The 22,373-nt window shown below is 37.8% G+C and overlaps 1 protein-coding gene across 1 annotated transcript; it reads right to left on the bottom strand.

Moving 5' to 3' along the window:
- Window positions 1–4,722: 4,722 nt before the first annotated feature.
- On the bottom strand, window positions 4,723–11,516 carry LOC139144658 (endoglucanase E-4-like). Its single transcript, XM_070715374.1, has 10 exons — window positions 11,162–11,516; window positions 10,696–10,872; window positions 10,134–10,318; window positions 9,669–9,837; window positions 8,820–8,916; window positions 8,031–8,190; window positions 7,372–7,516; window positions 6,532–6,697; window positions 5,760–5,944; window positions 4,723–4,965 (listed from the first exon to the last, which is right to left on the bottom strand). The coding sequence occupies exons 1-10, from the start codon at window positions 11,379–11,381 to the stop codon at window positions 4,931–4,933; spliced, it is 1,539 nt and encodes a 512-aa protein (XP_070571475.1). The 5' UTR covers window positions 11,382–11,516; the 3' UTR covers window positions 4,723–4,930.
- Between the last annotated feature and the right edge of the window lie 10,857 nt (window positions 11,517–22,373).

The raw sequence follows: 22,373 nt of genomic DNA, 5'->3' as shown, positions 1-22,373 counted from the left end.
ATTAAATCATTGTCTTTATTCAAAAGTGAGTATTTCATAATTTTTCCTAGTTTTCTATGTAACTTCGCACCAAAGCCTCTCCTTGATCGGATTGTCGGGAGTATTGTGTACCTACTATAAGAGGAAAAAGTAAGAATCGTAAAGGTTTTCAAAATTAAAAACCAAGCCAGTCCGTTGGACTTTGTTTCTTTTCTTACGTATTCTTTACGATCCTGTAGAAAGTTTATAGGTAAATAAAATAATAAGTGGAATTTAAAATATCCCAAAAAATGTATTTGTATGTATACTCCAAGCAGAAGACCTTTAACATTCATCTTATAAAATAAAATGAAAAAAACAATGTCGGGCACTGAACGATAGTTAGCGAGATCAATACAGAAATTGAGAAGGGAGATTTTGGTAGGGTTATGTATGAATTTTATTGAAAGTTGATGATTCGAAAATTGGTGACAATCCTTTCATCAACATCACGATGTTATATTTTTGTCAAAAAAGTTGACATCTTTCTCCATTTGAACTATTCACATTTCTACTATATTCAGTTTGATGTACTTACTCATAGACCTTAGTAAGACTTGATATGATGCAGGCCCTGAACCAGTCTCATAAGTTCGAGTATTACGACTGAGCATGGGTGCACAGCTCGAACCTATTGCACTTCAGAGTGAATTAGAAGACGGCATGTGGCTATGAAATACCAAATGCTCAATAAGAATGAAAAATGCAGATCAATCATACTCCATTCAGGTGTCCACTTGACAGTAGAGTAACTTGGTCTCTCAGCAAAAGGTAATCAGTTCGAATGAATTACGTGATGACCATAATACGTTTGTTACTTTAGAGCTAAGAGTTAGACTGATCTCCAGTCAGGTAAGGGTCTTTGAAATAAATAACTAATCAAGCTTATTCTAATTTAAATAACCTATGAAGTCCGTTTGCAGAATAAGAAGAAATGATACGCCCCTCAATGAGCCATGTGGGCGGTCTCCTTACCCCGATGTGCTGTCAATATACTCTACTATACAATATGATTGGTTCCAACAAGATTATGTTGTAGAACGGATATTTAACACTGCGCCTTTAGGCGTGACTTGGGCCCGGAATTTGCGGAGACCACACAGGAGCTGGATCCTTCTGTCTAAGTGTTAGACATGCCGCTCGGGTAGAGACAGACGAATGGAGAGACAGAGAAATGAAGACAGATAGAGTGACATAGAGACAAACAGAAATAAAGAGAGACAGAGAAATGTGGTTTGATAAGAATAGGTATTTTTCATGACATGTTCGGATATTATTGAAAGGTATCAAGTCCATTGAATAAAGTGGGATTGAAGTTTACTTTGTAAGTCCAAATCTTGAAAACGATTAACCGGTACCCATTAGCAAACCACAACCAGTATTCCATAAGGCAGGGAGAAGGCACATCCTTTTTCCGTCATTGCAATTGTAATTCATGTAAATTTAAAACAGGATTTTTTGCTTTGTGCAGTTATCGCAGTACTGATTACGCCGTACATGATGACATACATCTCGCGCTTTCTACAATAACATATTACTTTTATTCGCCAAAAATTAGTGACCATCTATGATACGGTTGGCAATATTTATTGGGCCTAGTGCAAACGACGCTGTCTGTCTATGCACAGGATATTAGGTCATATACTTTGTAAACAATTGAAAAGCTCCCGAAACTTTGAACAATCGTCATGATTCATAAACAGGGAAGAAACAGGGAGATAAATATGGCCTAGTCAGATTGTATCATTAAGGTACGTTAACCACTGAATTGCCTCACAAGAAAAGAAACGATCGCGACCAGAGTGGGTATTAGGGACTAGACAGAAATTACAGAGGGTTGGTGTTTTTCAAAATGATGCTGCGCGAAATATTGCGGTCCTTCAAAAGTGTTTGCAAGAAAACAAGCGACCCGCCCAAATTTTTATCGGCAAAAGGTAGTAAACCTCCCCCTGCGTGTCACAGTCCATATCAAAATATCTTAATTTATATATAATTTATCATTTGGTCTTGGAAATTTCAACAAATACTCTTTAATTTTTACAAATTATCACTGTTATGCGAGATTTCAAGTAATTCGATGAAAAAGATCACATTTATCAGTGAAAATAATTCTATCAACAACGTGCATTACAATTGGCTATTCAAAATCAAAAGCAACAATAGCTGTACCTTCATTTATAGTTTGGCTTTTAATTGTACAGAGAGCACTAGCTATTATTGTTTGTCAAGAAACTTATCACATCTTAAAGTCATTATGTAATAGTATTTGCCTATAAATGCACAGATATGGCAAGTTTTGGCGGGGAAAATGTTTGATAGTTTACACAAAGACTACCATGAGTGGTGAATTGACATTTTTTTAATTACAATATCATATTTATTGTTCACATATGCACTTTCGAACAACCAAGCTGATTAATTGTCAAACACTTATAAGCACAGATGTGGTTAGTTTAGCGTTGTAATGAAATTAACATCATAATATTATATAGGGCTCAGCCCCTAGTGTCGCACCAGGGGTTAAGATTAGAAATGTTATTTGTATTGATTCATGATTAGTAATAAAGGATAAAATATAAATATGTGTTACTTGCTCTATATGTTTGTACGACAACTATGCCCAGTTTACCCTCTAATGAAAACAGTTCACGTACAAGATGTCAGACCCTGCAGGTATAGATTTTCTGTTTAATGTGTAAAAATGTTGGACATAAATTGGCAATTTTTACCATGATAACTACCTATTGTGTTAACAAGGGACGTATTGTGCCATCATTATCGTTGCAATAGTAAGTGTACTGCCAAACTTCCACTTGCAGGCTGAAAACTAACGTACCGTCTAAAAACTGGCAATTTTTGCATCTAGTTATTGACACAGAGGGCGCTTTTCTCAAATTCAATCCCAGCACGCTTGCGAATATCCTCGTTCATATGCACGGTAGTTCTTCTCTTTTTTCTTTTTAGGCGTGACAGGAACAATATTTTGTATCAGTGACAAGGTGGATAATATTAATTACTGGCTAATAAAAAATACATTTTATTAATAGCATGTTATAAATGTAATACTTTGCACGTTTCGTATTTTTTTATTGACGAGAACTCAAAAGAAAAACATGGCGGTGCCCAGCATTAAGTTTGGTGGCACAAGACCACCGGGTATAGTTCGGGAGAAAAATAGTGCAGACCTTGAGGTTTTGATACCTGCATGGATGCTTGTTTAGTTTGAACTTAAACTTGAAGTTTTTTTGTAAAGATATTTTTCTGCTTGAATCAAAATGCAGACTGATGTGAATAAAGGCTGAAGCATTCTATGGTGATATGGGGAGTTCTAAGACCCATAGAAATCATAACAATCAGCCTGAATTTTTAATAGCTAAGTATTCACATGAAATCTAAGAGGGCATTGGCAATCGTAAATTTGGAAGGAGAACTTTCCAGTGAAGTTAAGCGTAGCAAGAGATAGTAAAGCTTTGTTTTTTTTCTATTACTATACCAGATGATAAAAAGAGAGTATCGCGCGTGCCGCATCCCTCAAAATTTACCATAGAATTAGTTTATACGGACGATTAATGGGGGGAGGTGTATAATAATAGGATTACACAGAATACGGCCCTGTATGGACTCGACTCAGTGACGTGTTGGACTCGCCTTCGGCTCGTCCAATACGACACTCACTGAGCCCTCGGGCATACCGGGCCATATTTTGTGAATAACCCTATAATATTATTGGCTTTTATTGAATGTTTTTATTATGAGAAAGCCTTAAAGGTATTTAAGGAGTTTAATGTCGTAACGAGTAACCAGAGAGTCTGTGATGATCTTAATCTGATTCATGACATCACTGGTACAGTCACAGTTTACTTATGGCAACTTTAAGAACAAGTTATCAAGGAAGGCGTGGTAATTGAAGGGTCGTTTTTATCTTAGAACATGCGTGTCATCAGCACTCTGTAAATACATACTTAATCGTATTTATCAGAAGGGTGCGTGAGATGTTCCTGAGAAGGAGTATGTTAGGAATCAGATCATAGCTTTGACGTTTCATCTTCCAGCACGGAAGATACTTAAAATTTATGTTTTCTTTCGAAAGGGATGAAGTTTACTCTTCAACAAGAAGAGGCAGCGCCGCCACGAATCGAAGTGAAGATGAATCAACAACTAATTCCAGGAGATTTCAGCTTCAAATGCGAAACAATGGACTCTCAATTTCAAGTCTCACCATAATGCCTCATAGCAGAAAACATTTCAAAGTGTTTGACGATGTAATGTGAAGCTTCAAGCCGCAATCCTCAATCCTTCGTTGTCGCATTGTTGATACCAGTTACATAGTGTAAATCCTTTTTTTCACCACAAAACCTTCACCAGCGTGCTTGCAAGTAAGAACATTGTTAACACTCTGTAATTCACGATGGGGCAGAAGACACACTTAGTTTAGAAAGCCGAATCATGTTCAATTACTCAAGAAGGTATATGAGTTCTGTGAGAGACCGGAACGAAAGTTAGCCTATCAAATACATGAAAAACCTCTTATTGAATGCGGAGCATGAGTTTCCCATTTCATTCCTGTGTGATTCGTTCTCTGCAGATCCTTTAAGTCTGTGAACGAGATGTTCAGAAATGACAAGAAGAGTTACCGGAAACTAGTGAAACAACATAGTTTATAAAAGACACTGTGCCCTGTTATAGAAAGTCTGCGATATCACATAATTTTGCATGCATTAATTTTATTGTCATTTGCTAAATATTGAGTAGGCAGCAATACTGCACAAATGCTGTGTTTTAAACCTTCCATGGTTGCAGAACTTAGTTTATCGACATGTCGTCATGTGCCACTGAACATGAAATGCTGCAAATGGATTTATGTACCAATCGTCATTCTTCTATATCGATTTGGTTCATTATTTCAGCTAGTTTACTTTCGTCCTTGCAATTCGAAGTGAAGAAGGCCTAAAAACAACAAAAAATTAAACAAAATCGTGAAAAGTGACGGCAATAGGGTGATATCAAATGCAATTGAATGAAATACTAAATACAAACTCCGGTGGCGGGGTGTCTTATGTGCCAGAAAGAAAAATTGCCTTCTTTTCAAAAAAGAATTAATCATCTCTACACAACATGATTCAAGTACTACATCAACTATCGAAATGGGCACTTTAAGAAATGCTCTTATTTTGTGGTATTGATTCAAGACTCCCGTCACCTAACTTCCTTGAATTTCACGGAGTTACGAACTATCTGATATGGAACTCGTTATAAATTACTAAAGCTATTCACAGGGTTAATATTTTGGAACGGAAATGATTTGACAGAGCGACCCCTGTGAGATGAATACCCTGAGAGAAATCACTGATATAAATTGACAATAAAAGTTGCAAACATAGCACGCAAGCCCCAAAACAAAGATCACGGTCGCAATGTTCAGAAATCAAGCATTGATGGCGATGATTCAGCGACATAGCAAACTATCTGACAAAGAACGGCCTCATCTACTCGGCCACGCCACAGTATAAATTGTGTGCATATTTTGCATCATTGAAGTATGTTAGGTTCAACGGAGGCAATACAGATCATACTGTCTACTAACATCACATGACCGTTACTCATTGATGAGCGATTTTCAAATCGGTAAGTTTCTAGCCAGTTTCCGTTAACTATCTTTCTGAGTTTTGCCGCTTTGTTCTGAAACAATTATCCGCTTCACTTCAGCTTTATTTTGTTTAACGTCAGTACAAGTTGCTCACCTGCAATGCATGATTGGAAGGCGGCGTTGTAGTCGCATGCGACTTCGTTAGATATATAATCTTGTCTGTTGTCGGTGTAACTATCGTCGCTACTGGGACCTCCGACGAGAGCTCCGATTAAGATATTCGGGTTAGCATTTGGAGATTTCAGAGCTTGACTTCCAGTCAATGTCGAATTGCACGAACTGTATACGGAAATTAATTCGATTGATTAATGAAGTTAAGTGAACGTAATGAACGAAGTATTTTTGTGTCGTGTACTATATGTCACCTCTTTGGGTGTTCGTAATACGGTCTCAAATATTTCTTGCAAAATAAATCCTGGAGCACCAATACATATAAACTTTAGGAGTTTTCCTTTGTTCCATGTACGCATTGCAGTTTCGTAGTCTTATTCGATGTGTATTTGACAATTATTTGACGGGACAGTTTTGTCTTTTGGCCTTCATGCATCCGTCATCGTATTGAGTCCGTGACATTGTTAGTTCTTAACATATCGCTGATTGTCAAAATAATACGAACGTATCCTACGCTTACTTTGCTATATCTTTGCAAGTTGACAAGTATACGTACATAAATACGTGGAATAAGGCTATTGGCTAATTGCCGTTTTCATATTGATATACCATCCATATTCTTATCAATTGTACTTTGAACATTCCTCTACTTCTGATATTCTAAATAACAAACATTAGTCTTAACTGAACTTCCGTTAAAGCAGTTTTTCATAACAGTTGCGATTCTTTTCTAGTAACATTTAAAGGACCGTCACCTTGCTCTGTGATGAGGTCGTACCGGAGGATTGTTTCCGAAACCTACGACGTAACTCCTGCCAGTGTCACCAAGCATGTAGTGGATTTGACCTTTGGCCCAGTCAATGTAACTTTCGGTGTTGATACCCTCTTCAGCAGCGATGAGAGCAATCATGGTAGTTCCAGCTGACAGATTAAATGAATAACACGTGACGTCATGAATGATAGAGTTTGGTGATCAGAACGATGAAGAATGATTGCCGATGTGTTCAGATATTTTACCTGGTATTGTCACAGCGATGTATGAAACTGCACACAATAATCGATTGGTCTTTTGGACAGTCCAACAGTGCTGTAAACTCTTTGCTAGGTTACCAGCGTAATGGAGAGATCCAGATGTATTATGATAGACCAGACCAAGCGGGGAGGGGGCGGATGGGGGTAAGAGAGACTCTGACCTGGCATCCACCTTGTCACAAATTTGACTACCTTGTTTTGTAGGCGGTTGTACCAGTGAGCTAGTACAGACGCAACTGATACATAACCATTAGCAAATTATCTAAACGACGAATTTTCTGGTATCTGTCTGAAAAAATCATTAAAGTGATTTCTAGTTGTACTGATAGAAGGAACTTACTGTTTAAGAGCTACACCAATTGTCATATTTAGGAGACCAAGTAAATAATAGCAACGGTTGGCACAAACACTGACAAAATAATTTGAAACATGGCGACTTTCTCCCTTTTGAGAACATCACTAGCTCTGCCAAACTGCGGTTAAACTGTCAAGATAGCATTGTTATTCAGTTTTTACAGTTTTTTATGGTCGAAAGAGATTGATACATTTGAGATTCATCCTACCAGCGTAACGGAGAGGTCCCCAGGAATTACGGTACACCAAACCAAGCGGGGTGTATGGCAGCCTCTGACCTGGCATCCACCTTGTCACAAATTTGGTCACCTTCTTTTTGTAGGCGGTTGAACCAGTCAGCTGATACAGAAGCAACTGAAACATCACAATTATTATTATTATTATTATTATTATTATTATTATTATTATTGCAAACGGCAACAGATTTGTTGTTGTTGTTGTTGTTTCTGTTGTCTGTTGTTGCAATCATCGTCGTTTTCGTTGTTTGGGCTGTTAACTGCCGCAGCTACTGCCGATGTTACTGGATTTCGATGTATCAACAGTAGACAGACCTACTCAAGGTCTGACTTAAGCTGGATGACCAGGCAGACAAGCCGACAAGCAGGCGGGCAGATATAAAGACAGACAGACAGACAGACAGACAGACAGACGAGTAGGTAGAATGATATACAATTATATAGATTAAATCGGTATAGGTATTGTAAGTATTCGTTTCGACAAGATGTTTCATTAGTTTGCTCAACTCTCAAGGTCACTGTTATTTATAAATGATACATAATGAAGCGCAGTCTAATATTGAATCGCGTAAACAATGAAATAAGTTGACAATAGTTCCCCTCCCCTACACATGACTGCAAGTCAAGCTTACCTGGTTACCTGCATTCTTATTTCCCCACGAGAAAGCCCAGCCCATTGACTTGCTATGCTTAGCGTACAGGGTCTCAGCTTTTGTCAGGTATGACGCGTCATCAGTTGCTCTGTAAAGCCAGGCAGCGGCCCAACACAACTCATCACCATACTTAGTTGAGCTGTAATATACAAGAATGACTGCACCATTGGAATAGCATGCAATACTATATTTTCGAAAGTATTTAATCGCTTACCAAGGGGTAGGCAGATTAATCCTTAAACTGCAATATACTAGGATTGCTGTAACGTGTGAACAAATGAAGCACGTCACACTAAATCATGATAAGCTTATATCGTCAATTCAAACAATGACTGTTTACTACTACTATTCGTAAACAGATAATAAGCAATCTTCAATGACATTTGTGTGGAAATTTCCGTGTATTTGAACAAGTCTATTCTTTTATAAGTATAATCAAGTTTTAGGATGATAATTTGTGAGGAAACATGAAAGTCTTCATTGCAATTTTCGTTTCTTCCATGGTAGTTTTTTCTGCGTTCCTTTTTCTTGTCAGCGTGGACATGAATACTTCCAAATCGTTATCAACGAAATGATGCATCAAATGAAGTACCATTTGATCCTGCTTAAATTCAATGTGTTATTATCTTTATTCACATGTGTAGAAAGAGTACCACTCGTATCGCTCGAAATCAATGACTATCGTGTTCACAGGTACAAAAAGAGCACCACTCGCATCGCTCGAGTTCGATGAATACTAATTTGATTTACGTAAATCTGCCTACTTACGCATAGTATCCACCCGCGTCATAATTTCCTTGATAGTTGTAAGCGAAATCAAATAGTTCCTTAGCGACGTTCAAAAGGGTTGTTGAATAGCCTTCGTCTAAAATAGAAAATTGATTAAAAATTCAAAATATGTTAATCCCTGTTCTCATCAATATTTATCTGATCAAAACGATGTCAGTCTTCTTTCCTTTTGTACGACATGGCGGCAATTCCTGTACGCAGGATCGTAAATCTTATAATGAAGAATGCAAAACTATTTGTTCCGATGAACGACAAAATTGTTACAACAAGTTATTGACGTTGTAGCATTTCTGTGAGTGAGTGTTTCGAAAAAACCTTTACGGGAATGTTAGAAAAAGAATGATATTATTCGATATCAAACTCGCATAGAAACAGAACATTTTCGACCTTTATATTCCTCAAGAAAATTTTAAACCGAAACCTTATATTGGCAAGAATATAGATCGTCTTTCACTTTGTAATGTTCTGGTTTTATGATACAAATGACCTAAAATTTACCGATTTTGTATTTAAACATGCAGCATTACCCTTTTTAACCACGGAGAAAATTAATATTCAGAATTTCACATAATAAACAGGATTAAAATCTCTCTCTCTCTCTCTCTCTCTCTCTCTCTCTCTCTCTCTCTCTGTACAGTCTACAGAATGGGTCCTATAAATTATATAAGTAACAAACCTAAAATAATTATCGTCCAAAACTCTTGCACAGTTGTGCTTTCTACCTAAATATTTTATGGTACAATCGAATCATGAGAACGACATTTCAAAGACCAATTGTAAAGTTTTCGGTCAACGCTCTGTTGTCAGTAGATAAAAAGGATACCGTACACTCTGAAACTCCATTAAATGCGATGGAGGCGGCGGCCAAGGCAGCAGCTGTTTCGCCAACAACGTCAGAACCGTTCATAGAAATACCATCGACAATGTATGCAGGACGTGACATTGCCATGATTTCTGGTCTTCCCCAGTATTTATGGTCAATGCCCCCTGATCCAACCTAAATGTAATTGAAAGGAATATTGTAAGAAAGGACATCCGTGTTAACATACATACACACATACATACATACATACATACATACATACATACATACATACATACATACATACATACATACATACATACATACATACATACATACATACATACACGAACGCAGAGACACAGACACACAGAAAGACACACAGAGAGGCAGGAAGGCGGACGGACGTGGCAACAGGGGACGAACAAGTAAACATACCAATTCATACCAATTCAAATTCTCTGAATGCATCATCTGACAGAAACACATACCTGTGAATAAAACCCTGTCGGTGAGACATGGGCCTTGATGAAGTAATCAGTTGCCCATTTAATGGTTTCATACATGCAGCTCAATTGTCCAGCGGCTTCATATGCATCTTTGAATTCTATCAGACCCCATGTAAGGGCCGTTGTAGTGAAGGCCATTGGAAATCCAAACTTCACGTGATCACCGGCTGTCCAATGGAAATGAAAGGGCCAAGGATTAGTGAGAATGACGATTTGAAGTAAAACAAAACAAACTTTTAAGTCACTTTATGTTGTTCACTAAGCCTAACTGGATACCCAAGTATAATATCATCGGGATTTTCTCTCTTTACTAACTGTAGTCTCCAAATAGATGCAAAATCGTCCGTGAAACGCATTTCTTTGTTTCATATGCGTGTATAGTATTTCTTCACCTGAGAATATATATTTTAATCGTCGAAAATAACGTGTACATTAATGTTAATCTTAGTATACGTAGTCTACGGCCAGTGATACCTGACATAAAGTTTTGCAGCTGTACAAGAAATCTCTTTAATAGCCTATCTATAAGTAGATCGTTACCTACCATCGTAGTATCCGCCTGATAAATCTTCGCCACTATTACCAACGTCGTCAACAGCGGAATTACCTCGGTAGGGTATGCGGTTGTCGGCGGGCAACTCTCCAGACCTCTGTGCTTCGTAAAACATTATCGACTTTTCCAGCACCTCGGTGTAGTTGTACGTTGTATTGACTTGGCGAACTGTATAGTGATATGGTTTAGGATTCTCATTGTCTTTTCCTCAACAATGCACATATTTCAGACGTCACAAAATTAAATCACTGTCGCCGGAAGAAAAGGCGTTCTAATGATTTTTAACTCTGATATTTTGATGGATGATCTTGCGTTCAACACGTACCGGTAAGCTTACCCTTTGACAGAATTGTATGAGTTGTTAATTTGCCATTAGGACTTATACGGATGGTTGTATATAACGGCCTATATGTACTGTGATAAAAAAAATGTGCGTACATTGAAAAATGTTACATACTGTATTTGTGGACCTCTCTAACGCCTCGTTTGTCATATTCATCACCTTCGTCGTCGTCGTCTTCCTCGGAGGGCGGTGCCGGCATCGGTGGAGGATCGTACTCACCGACGTACGTCGCTACGTCGTTATCGAGGGCTCTCTCCATCAAGGGGCTGGCAGTGACATCGGACCAGATCCCAAACACCAATACAAGAAAGACGGTAGTGAGCAATGCGTTCATTGTGATACAAACTTTGAGTTCCTCAAACTGCCACACAATTTCAAGACTCTTAGCCCGTCTCAACGAACAATATTGATGTGGAATCTGTGTCTTTATATACACTTCAAATGCCAGAGATCTGTCGATTAAACTCTGCCGCTGCGCGTCATTTCATTTCGTTTCTTTGTTCTTATTACAATGTTCAAACTGGGAAGTCCATTCGTTTTCCATTGAACCATTGGAGCAAAGAGCTTCTCTGCATGGTCGAATCGTAACCTCCATACACAAACCTCATAAATTTAGACTACCTGGTCTTCAACCGAAAAAAAACGTGTTCAGCTATCTTCTCCCGTATCTATAAAACCGCAGGATCTTTTGCTTCATATAATTAGTGAATGGATACAGTCGATAAACCGTGACCATAATCTTCAATTAAAGTGCAGCCCGTATTTTATAGCCATCTATTTTGAGCGGCAGCATGTGTCTTGGACAGACAGATACTTTTTTTAAAAATTTCGAGTCTCCCACTCTGTGCCCGCCACGAATTCAACACCAACGTTTGTCTTTGATCGGGTGGTCGAAAAGCAGATTGTACAACTCCAGCAGAAGAGAAAACTGACAATCTTCTAGAGACAATATCGTGTAATCAAAATTCTTATTTGCATAGTATGAGCAACAAGTGAGAATATTATCGCTCAGGTTTTGAGAATGGAAATCTTATTTATAGTTTAAATTGAAGCTGGTTGCTGGCCTAAATACCCTACTATCCAGAGTAGATAGTGAAATATCAGTGGTCTTGTAAACAACAAAATTACGTATCTATATGTGCACTCTCAGACTTGCCATACTAATTCTGTTCAGTCTAGTTTCCGCACTCAAATGCTCATTACTGGGTTATTTGTTCCTTGTGTAAAAAAATCACGTCTGCCATCAAACACTTCCCATTCAGATATGTTTACTTAAATGCAGAACTTTACAGGTATGGTTTTCTATAATGGTGATGGTCATATTATATTTTGATTCATTAGTGAATTAGATTGGATTATTGAAAGATGAATTTCAAATTGCTGATTAATCCATCTAGAATAATGTCTCTGTTCCAAGACGTATTTTCAGCGAGTCTGTTCAAGGACTTAATGCGATTGATCTTACTTATCACTCCATGGTGTTCTTTAAATGGCTTACCACAGTCCCTCGATCCACGACTGTGGGTTTACCGAGTCGATCTGAGGACAGCGCGCATTCGTGAAAAGCTCAACTTTTCGATAATTTAGAGTGCACTTCGAAATGTGATTATTATGTGAGACTTCATTAGACTATTAACTACCAAATCAGTGTGCGAAATTAAGAGAAAAGAGCTTCAGGTCATAGGGGCCTGCACCAAGCCAAAGCTTCAGGTCCTTACAGAAAACTGCCGGTCCTCAATAAACGCAGTTGTTAACGACCATTAAAGTCAACTTCTCCACCAAGACTATGCTTTTGAATGTTGTACTATTTAATTTTTCATGTCCTTTTATCAAGAGAGTCAGTAAGTACTCGCTCAAAAGGACTATTGCTCACATAGATTGCAGAATAGTGTAAGTGAATGATCATGAATCATTCATCTACATGATCTGGAATCTGAAAAAGATCACAGCCCTCATCTTCCTCACTGTCATGCGCACACATTTATCAATGTTTTCCACCACGGGGGGGGGGGGGGCTATGGGACTAACAGGAGAATCTGACGTTTTTTCTAGCCATGTCAAATCCCCCACTCTCAGACCATAAAATGATGTCAAACACCTAGAGGCCGGGGAATACAGGCTCATGCACTGGCTACATGTGGCTGATGAAAGCGAGAAAGTTCGTCTCTCATGACTTGCTATAGGGGATGATGTTCTCTACATGACTGTGTACAATTGTACACTACACCAGGTCATGTGATATTGTGATTTGAAAATGGCTGGCAAGCTGAAAATCACTTCTGAGTGAGTGAATAGTTTAGTACCCTGAAAACAGTCATGAGTAAGGGGAGTGTATGGATAATTTTTTATGTAAGCATTGATCACTACGTCTTTTTTATTGTAATGTCAAATAGAAGGAAGAAAATACTTGGTATGTATTTTGATATGACGTATGGATTACTTTCAACATTTTTCAAAAAAATAAATATGCTTAAATGTGACCTCTGTTGCATTCATGAAGAAACAGGTGAAGTTATACTTTTAATTAAAAGGACAAGTATCGTAGCTTTTTCTCGATTATAGAAATTGCAGACAACATGAAAGGCACAAGTTGCCACTCGCGGAAATGAATGCATATTTTCTGATCGAAAGTTTTGCCTGAGCGATTGCTGGGTCTCATCGCCCTTTAAAAGCTTAAAGTTATTAAAATGATACTGCTGAAAACCACGATCAGTTAATCAGTTAATCGGTTAATCAGTTAATGATACCGTAAAATCTTAAACGATGTATTTTTTGCGACATTTAGCCCTTCAGCCCAGGATGACGGTGAGTTTTGCTTGCCTGTCGTAAAACGGTATACATCGAAACAATTTGAAGCCCTACTGTCGGCCTCTGAGAGTTTACACGACGGATCGTGCAACTCGACAAAACTGTTATGATAAGGCCGCTCTGTTTTAAAAAATGTACACTTGTTATCACGTCTACATATCGTGGTATCAGTCGGCCTTGTGAACTTTGGTTAAAGACCAACGAGCAAGCAAGATGTTCTAGCGGTCCATAAATGCAGCGAAAAGTGAACTTGACTGTCGACTGCAAGTAGCACAATTCGGCTGTCGTGTAACATCTAGTCCTTGTATCGGGCGTAGTTCAAAACCTTAGAGGTAAAAACATACCTCCATGTTCAAAACCAAATTTATATTTAGTCAACAGCGTTGTTCTCGTAGTAGGTTTTTGTCTTAAACTCTTCTGTGAACCGTTTATGTTTTGAACGCTTCAATGGAAAATCAAAGCAAAGAAAACGGAGTCATTTTGATAAAATGAAAGGCTATATTATGTACATTTGTGTACACGTAAATTCCGAACACTTAAAGTATGGAACTAGTGAAGTGATACTCGGTGATGTTGTCACATGACACATATATGCTAATGTTACCAGGGTTACACTCACCAGACGAATGTTATTATAATATTGTATCGCATTGTTGCACCAAAATGAATCCATTCCATTGCATCTTCATGCACGGACGTAATTCATACTGATCTGAATGTAATCAGCTGCACCGTGATATGCGCGTCGATCGGAGGAATTAGATTCTCCGTGAATGTAAAAAGTCGCAAGACAAAAATTGCCATGTTGCGACATTGTCTACCCCCCTCCCGATCGAATTCCCCACTACCAGAACGCAAAGTGCGATCTATATTCCCTGTTGCCCCGCACTCCCACGGTGGAAAACATTGATAGGTGCATGACATTCAAGTCTGAATCACATGATTCAGAGTCAGTCATCATCTGCATCTGTTACAGGACTTGACGGAGAAATTTTCATCACTTATTCCAAACTTCAGTCGGTCATAAGGACCGACATGTCGCTAAAAACTTTCGGCCCGACGAGAAATCTGTCGGTCTCGGACCGTCGGACCGACGTTAATTTCGCACACTGTACCAAATCGTCCGTAAGTATGCAAATGGTGATCAATCACACGTTTATTTTCTATTTTTATGGCCTTTTAACCATGTGTCCATTTGACGACAGTATAGTTGTGGCTCTTTGCAAGAGGTGATATGTTCGACTTAACAGCGGGAAGACCACAAAATATAAGTTTGATCATATTTCGATTACTTTTAGTCGTGATACAAATGGAGAGACAGGGAATGCGTAGAGAAGGAGAATGACAGAGACAAACATAATGAGAGAGAGAGACTGAGAGAAATGTAACTTGTATTATCGAAGCATGGCGCTCAGAAAAGACAATTACAGAAAACTATGGCGCCATGAACAGTTTGTAGGAGACAAGACAACCACATAAAATCATGTGATCATTCTTGTCTGTCCCAAGGACTCTGGTCGATTCACGCGTTTTATAAATCACACTGCAACGTTCAATCTTCGCTCGAAGACGTGAAACATCAATTGAATCAGTGCGTCACTTCCCATGTTTCATCGGATGACCAAGACAAGTTACAAAAATATGAGACATGACATTGGACACTGACGTCTGAATAAGGTCAATTTTATGATCAATGAAATATTAATCAGAAGTTAAATAAGTGTAAATGTTGAGTGAGTGAGGGAGAGAGTGAGTGAATGAACATTTTGAGGCTCAAGCATGGCGTTGTGTTCTTAAGCAAGGCACTTTGGTCTGCTGGTGGGCACTGGGTACCTCATCCTGTAATTAGATCTTCGCCTGTCGAATGATGTATTAATTGTTGGAAAAAAATCGCTAAAATCTCATTGACATGTGCATAACGCGAATTATGAGCAGGGAAGGTTTTTAGGGCTTCAATCTTGCTGTCTTAATTTTTTTATATTTCGTGCGCGATAAGGAGGGAGGATGTCCGTTAAACCAAATCTGGACAAAATGTCGGCAACGGCAGAGCCAAGAACAAGAAAAGCTAAAAGATAATATATGAACCTCGAATGATGATCGCCACAACAGTGATGGAAGGACTCTTGCATGGTTTGATCTATCGTAGCGGTATGTAAAATTGTACTGCTCGTAAATATCTGTATAAGAAAGCTACAGTACAATCAACAGTACAACCAACATTGGGGATTTTTATTAACATTTATTCACAGTCAATACAAAGCATTTTACAGAGGATATTGTGACTTAAACACATGTACAAATCAGCTATACAAATCCAGTCCCCACTGGAATACGAAATACAACGAGCAAAAACTGAAATGAAAATTTACAACAAGTTAAATCAAAAGAAAAATAACCTTGATTTTGTGAAATGTTAACCGATATTTTATGGCGATCGATTGTGAAGGACAGCGTGTGTCTTAGCAAAGGACATTAAATCGTCGTCATTATTCAAAAGTTAGTATTTCATAATTTTTCCAAGTGTTCTATATCATTTTGCGCCAAGTTTCTTCTTGACCAGATTGTCAAAAGCAGTTTGTACCTACCCCGGAAAACATTAAAAACTTGACGATTATAGTAACAAAATAACTGAAATTAATATCCCCATGTGCATTGTAAAAGGAACAAGTGAGAATAGCAAAGTTGCTGAAAATAAAAAACCATGTCAGTCCACTGATCTTGTTTCTTGACTAAAATGTAGAAAGTGAATGTGTAGCGTAATCAGTGTACTTTGAAATACCCCTCCCCGCCAACATTAGCGAGATCAAACTAATGAAATCCAGAAGGGAAATTAGAAAAGCAATGTCTAGTAAAAACATTGTAAGTATTTTATTCTTGTTGATCTATGCAAAAATACATTTCGAAAATTTTCTACTTCTTTCACTTTGATTTACAGGTACTTACTCATACGGCTTTACTGAGACCTGATATAACGCTGTTCCCGAAATGATCTCCGACTCAAGTTCCTGTATTATGACTGAGCATGCGTGCACAACTCGAACTTATTGCACTTTAGAGTGAATATCGATTATCATAGAAGACTTCACGTGGCTATAAAATACCAAATGCTTCATAAGAATGTGAATGCTGATCAATCATAGATTATTTGTATTTTATGATCTCCGTTGCGGGTGTCCACTTTGACAAGAGATCAGTTTGGTCTCTCAGCAAAGGGTAATCAGCTCGAATGAATCACGTGATGATCATACGTTACTTTTTGAAAGATTCGGTCATGTAAAGGTCTTCGCAACCTCCAACAGATCACGTTTTGACCTAACTTATACAAGTAAAACGCCCGTTTGTATAATAATGAGAAAGGTTACGTCAGTCAACTAGGTAGTAGTCACCAACTAAGGTCCAATGTCACCGATGCCATCAGCGATCATTTGTTGAAAAGAGATGCTCTGTATTTATCTACCAGCTTGTGATACCTGCCAAAAAAGCGTTTGAATTTAGAGACAAGTCTTTCTCTGGTGTAACCTTGATTTAACAGTTAGTAAGAGAGATGGCTACGTCTCTCTACAAAATCACAATATGAACTGCATGCTCTTGCATATCGAATAAGCTGGGAAATGTACACCCCATAAGCAGGTGAGAGTGGAATATTACTGATGAGGTGTGGAAAATTGATTATACTAAAGTTGAAATCATCTCTCTTGTCATATAGCCTAGTAGAAAGGTGACCATTAGAGCCAAATTCAAGGAAAATAGACACAAACAGAAATGTTACACAAAGAGAGAAACGTGGCGTATTATCAAGACATGTCCAGATATTATTTAAGGATATCAAGTCAAGCGCATAAAGTTGAATCGATTTTTACTTTGTAAGGCAGTACCCAGTAACATGTGAAACTAGTATTCCGTCAGGCAGGGAGTAGTCAAATCCTTTTTCCTCCATGGCAATCGTAATTTGTGTATATCTAAAACAGGATATTTGGCTTTGTGCAGCTATCGCAGTACTGGTTACGCTGTACATGATGGCATACATTGCAAGATAAAGCAGGTGCATTCCTCGTGCTTTCTACAATAACATATTACTTTAATTTCCTAGAATTAGTAACCATCTATAATGTGGTTGGTAATATTTATTGCGCCTATTGCAAGCGACGCCGTCTGTCTAGCACATTATATTAGGTCATATTTGTAAACAATTAAAGAGTTCTCAATATTATCACAGTCGTCATAATTGATAACAAGGGAAGAGACAGGGAGATAAATGTGGCAAAGTCAGATCGTATCATATTGCCTCACAGGAAAAGTCATGATCGAGACCAGTGTGGGTCTAAGGGACTAGACAGAAATTACCGGGGTGTTGTTTTTAAAATGATGCTGCGCGAAATATAGTGAGCCTGCACACGTGTTTGAAAGAAAACAAGCGACCCTTCAAAATGTTCGTGCAGAAAAAGTAGTGACCCTCTCTCTGCGTGTCACAGTCCACATCAACAGTATCTGAATTGACATATAGTTTCTCACTTGGCCTTTGAACTTCAAGCAAATACTCTTTAACTTTTACAAGTAATCACTTTTTTGCAAGATATCAAGTGATTCGATAGGAAAAGATCACATTTTACGCTTACAGTAAATAATTCTATCAACGACTTGCAGTAGTATTGGCTTATTCAAAATCAAAAGGGCCAATTTCTGTAATGTTCACCTTCATTAATAGTTTGGTTTATAACTGTACAGAGGCACTTGCTCTTATTGTTTGTCAAGAAACTTATAATATCCTGAAAGTCATTAATGAATATCATAACCTGTAAATGTACAGACATAGCAAGTATTGTTGGGGACAATGTTTATTACTTTACTCATAGACTATAATTAGTGGTAAATTGATATTTTTGGATTCTAATATCATGTTTGCTTTTTACATCTGCAGTTTCGAACACCCTAGCTGACCAAGTGTCAAACACTTTTATTCCGTGTTAAAATAAAATTTATAATTCTTCTCATAGACTCCTATGTATGGTAGAGTACAACTTTCTTTTAAATGCCCAATTCAAATTTCTTGTATAGATATACACTTGTTACCACCATATTCTAATTAAGTACATTTATGTCAAATTTCCAAGTCTCTAAATGCACACATATTGAAAGCTTTATATTGGAAGGAAATTACGCGTACTTTATCAAAGACCCCTATGTGTAGTGGAGCGACATTTTCGGTGAACTACTAAATTAAATTTCTTGTACACATAATTCTAATTGAGTACATTAATAACAATTAACCACGACTATAAATGCATAGATGTCTTTAGTGTTTCATGGGAAAAATTAGGCATAGGTTTTTCATAGACTCCTATGTATAGTGGAGCCACATTTTCGATGCAGTTCCAAAATCAAATTTCTTGCATACGTTCACTTGTAACCATTCTATTCTGATCAAGTACATTTATATAAAATATTCAACGTTTAGAAATGTACTGATGTTGCTAGTTTCATATAGGAAAACCATTGTTCATAGTTTTCTCATAGAGACATCTATGGACAGTGAATCAACATGTTCGATGAAATCTTGAAATCCAATTTTTTTTGTACACGTATGCATTTTTACCCAAACTTGAAGCAATAGTAGATAATTATCAAACATATATAACTCTACAGATATAGCCACAGGGACGTTTTACATTAGAATCCGTGGCACAATTCGGCCAACCAATAAACCAATTTGCATTTTCAAAAAAGAAAATCGAAATTGGGCTAATTTTCAATTTTCAAATGGTTGTATCATCTTGATTATTAATTTTTAGGCATATTGCTAAATTTAAAATCTTTGGGCTGAGATTGAAATATAGGAAACAGATGTATACTGCTGTGAGGATGGCACTTTACGGCCATTCAAATTTCCCTCTGACAAACTCTATTTCCCACAATTCGTATTTCCGTGTTTTCAATTTCCAATATATCAAATGTCCGATTTTCCCATTTCATTTGGGGCGTGGCCCAGTATCTTTTCATGCTATGGCGGAAATAACTGTATCGAATTGGAATTAAGGTGTAACATTTATCTCAGTGTGACCAAATGTACATGGGCGGGGCTTGGTTACGATAATTAGCAAAAGATACTTTTAAAAATTAGCGGGAATGATGGACTGGTCAGTTTCTTCGGCCTTGGAGGCCGGTGGATTCATGGGGGTCACCCTGTTTTTCACTTTGGCGATGGGGTCACCTATTTTGAAATGCCCAATTAGGGGGTCAGTGTGTTTTTAAATTTCGACACGGGCTCATACTTGCCTAAAATGCATCGTGCAAGCCATGAATTTCATCATTCAGTTTCATTTTTCGGCGCGCCCTTCAGGGGCGTAACTTTACTTAGGGACGGACCATTAGATCTTGGGAGGGGGTGGTCAAAAACAGAAAAAAAAATTTTTCAGAGCAGAAAGTTAGGGAAAAAAAATCTTCAAACTAGTTTGCAAAATAAAAAAAAATAAATAAGAAGACAAATGCGTAAAAAAAAATCTGCAAAAGTCTTTAAAATCTTGAATCTTTTTTAGATTTTACCGACAGGAAGCAACTTTCTGTATTTTTAGTACATCCTCCAGGCACATTTTTAATTTTAATTTATACATTTAAAGTGACTGTATCCCTTATACTGGAAGTTGTGATTATCTTATCTTTTCAGGACTTTTGTATTCTGATCACTTGAAAATGATAAAATTATAGAGCCTGTTTTCTACTTGTTTCCTGCGTACAAACCAAGCAGGTACACTAGGTAAAACATTGAAACTATGGTATGGTTGTCAAGACAGAAAGTTATATTTGCCTTTTAAGATCAAGGTAAACAGATGCAGGCCACATCAGGTTCATTTTTTTTGTCAGCATTTTATTGCAATGATGAATGCAAGAATGGGTGAACAAGAAGAAACACGTCAATAATGATAAAACAACATATCAAGTCATTTTGTATTATTTTGCTTTTATAAGGGCATTTTCAATTCTTTTTTCTCAAAAAACAGCCTCAAAAAACAACAGCAACACATTTCTTAACATTCAACAATACACTAAGTAGAATGCCATCTATCCAACGAATCCCAACACAAAAACACACAAAAGGGTTGACCTTTGAAAGTTTCTCGATAGCAAATACTGAATAAATCTGCATGAATAATCGTTTCTGTGTAGCAAATGCTGAATGACAATTATCTGCAGAATTTTTCCACCACAAAAAAAGAGCATGATTTAAACAAATCTTAAGGGACTTATGTAGCAAATTTCAAAGAAACTGGACAAGCCCTTTCAGAGAATACAGCTTTTTTGACCATGAATGGCATAAATTGCCCTAAAAAGACAAATATTGAAATTTCACCACATCTATACACATCCAATCAATTTGGACATGCTGCTACAGAGAAATAGATGTTTTGATCAAAAAAGGGCAACAATTGCTCTAAAAACACAAATATGTAAATTTCACTATATTTTGCAAAAAGCTTCTCAGCTTGTCAAAATCAATTGTAAATCATGAGATATGCATGATGTTTGGTGGTGTGAACGTAGGCATTTCACCACGCAGAAGAAAGGGAAGTCAGGAAACCAAAATAGTCAATTTTCAAAACTATAGGAAGCTACTGAGGAGCAAGAAGACCATGTTTCAGAGGAAGATGTGTAATCTGAAAAAATGCTCCCCAAGTGCCACCAAATAACACCATTTTAATCTCTATTTTTCAAAAGCTCCAACGGCAGGAGGGGGGACAACCCCCTCCTGACCTCCCCCCACAAAAATACTCCCCAAGTGCCACCAAATAACACCCCCCTCCTGACCTCCCCCCACAAAAATACTCCCCAAGTGCCACCAAATAACACCATTTTAATCTCTATTTTTCAAAAGCTCCAGCGGCAGGGGGGGGGACACCCCCCTCCTGACGACCCCCCGCAAAAATACTCCCCAAGTGCAACCAAATAACATTATTTTAATCTCTATATTTCAAAAGCTCCAACGGTAGGACGAGGATATCCCCCTCTTGACCTCCCCCTATGACCGCTTGCACGGTCGCTTGTGGTGCTTCACACCACATCTTTGCCCTCTTTATCCTCAGACAGCGACGAACTAAAAAAAAATTATAAATCTGTGAATTTTGTTATGTAGGTCATTTCCCCCCACACTCATCATGACCTGAGTTCAATTAGTCTAGAACATTCTCAAGGTCACTGCCCTTAATGACCTCACAACCTTGAATTCAATTAGTCATGTTTGGAATGTTCTGGAAAGTTGATTAGTTGTGTAAGAGAGATAATTTTAGAACAGTAATTAGCATGTCAATAAAAGTTCTAGATTGTTCTTATATGCCTTTATAAAAGGGACGTGCACAGCTTCCAGTCAGACTTTTGGGATCGTGTCTCTTGTGTGTTACTAAACTCCAGCAGTAGTCATTCTCAAGACTTTTCAAGACCTTCACTGTCAACGCTGGATTTATACTGTGGACTTTGTGCAACTACAAGCCTGCAAGCCGAAGGACTGTTCATTCATCCGACTGACTGT

This window comes from Ptychodera flava, chromosome 12, assembly GCF_041260155.1.
Source record: "Ptychodera flava strain L36383 chromosome 12, AS_Pfla_20210202, whole genome shotgun sequence".
NCBI classification, from domain to species: domain Eukaryota; kingdom Metazoa; phylum Hemichordata; class Enteropneusta; family Ptychoderidae; genus Ptychodera; species Ptychodera flava.
The sequence above is the reverse complement of the archived record's forward strand: the minus strand, read 5'-3'. Positions and strand labels throughout refer to the sequence as shown.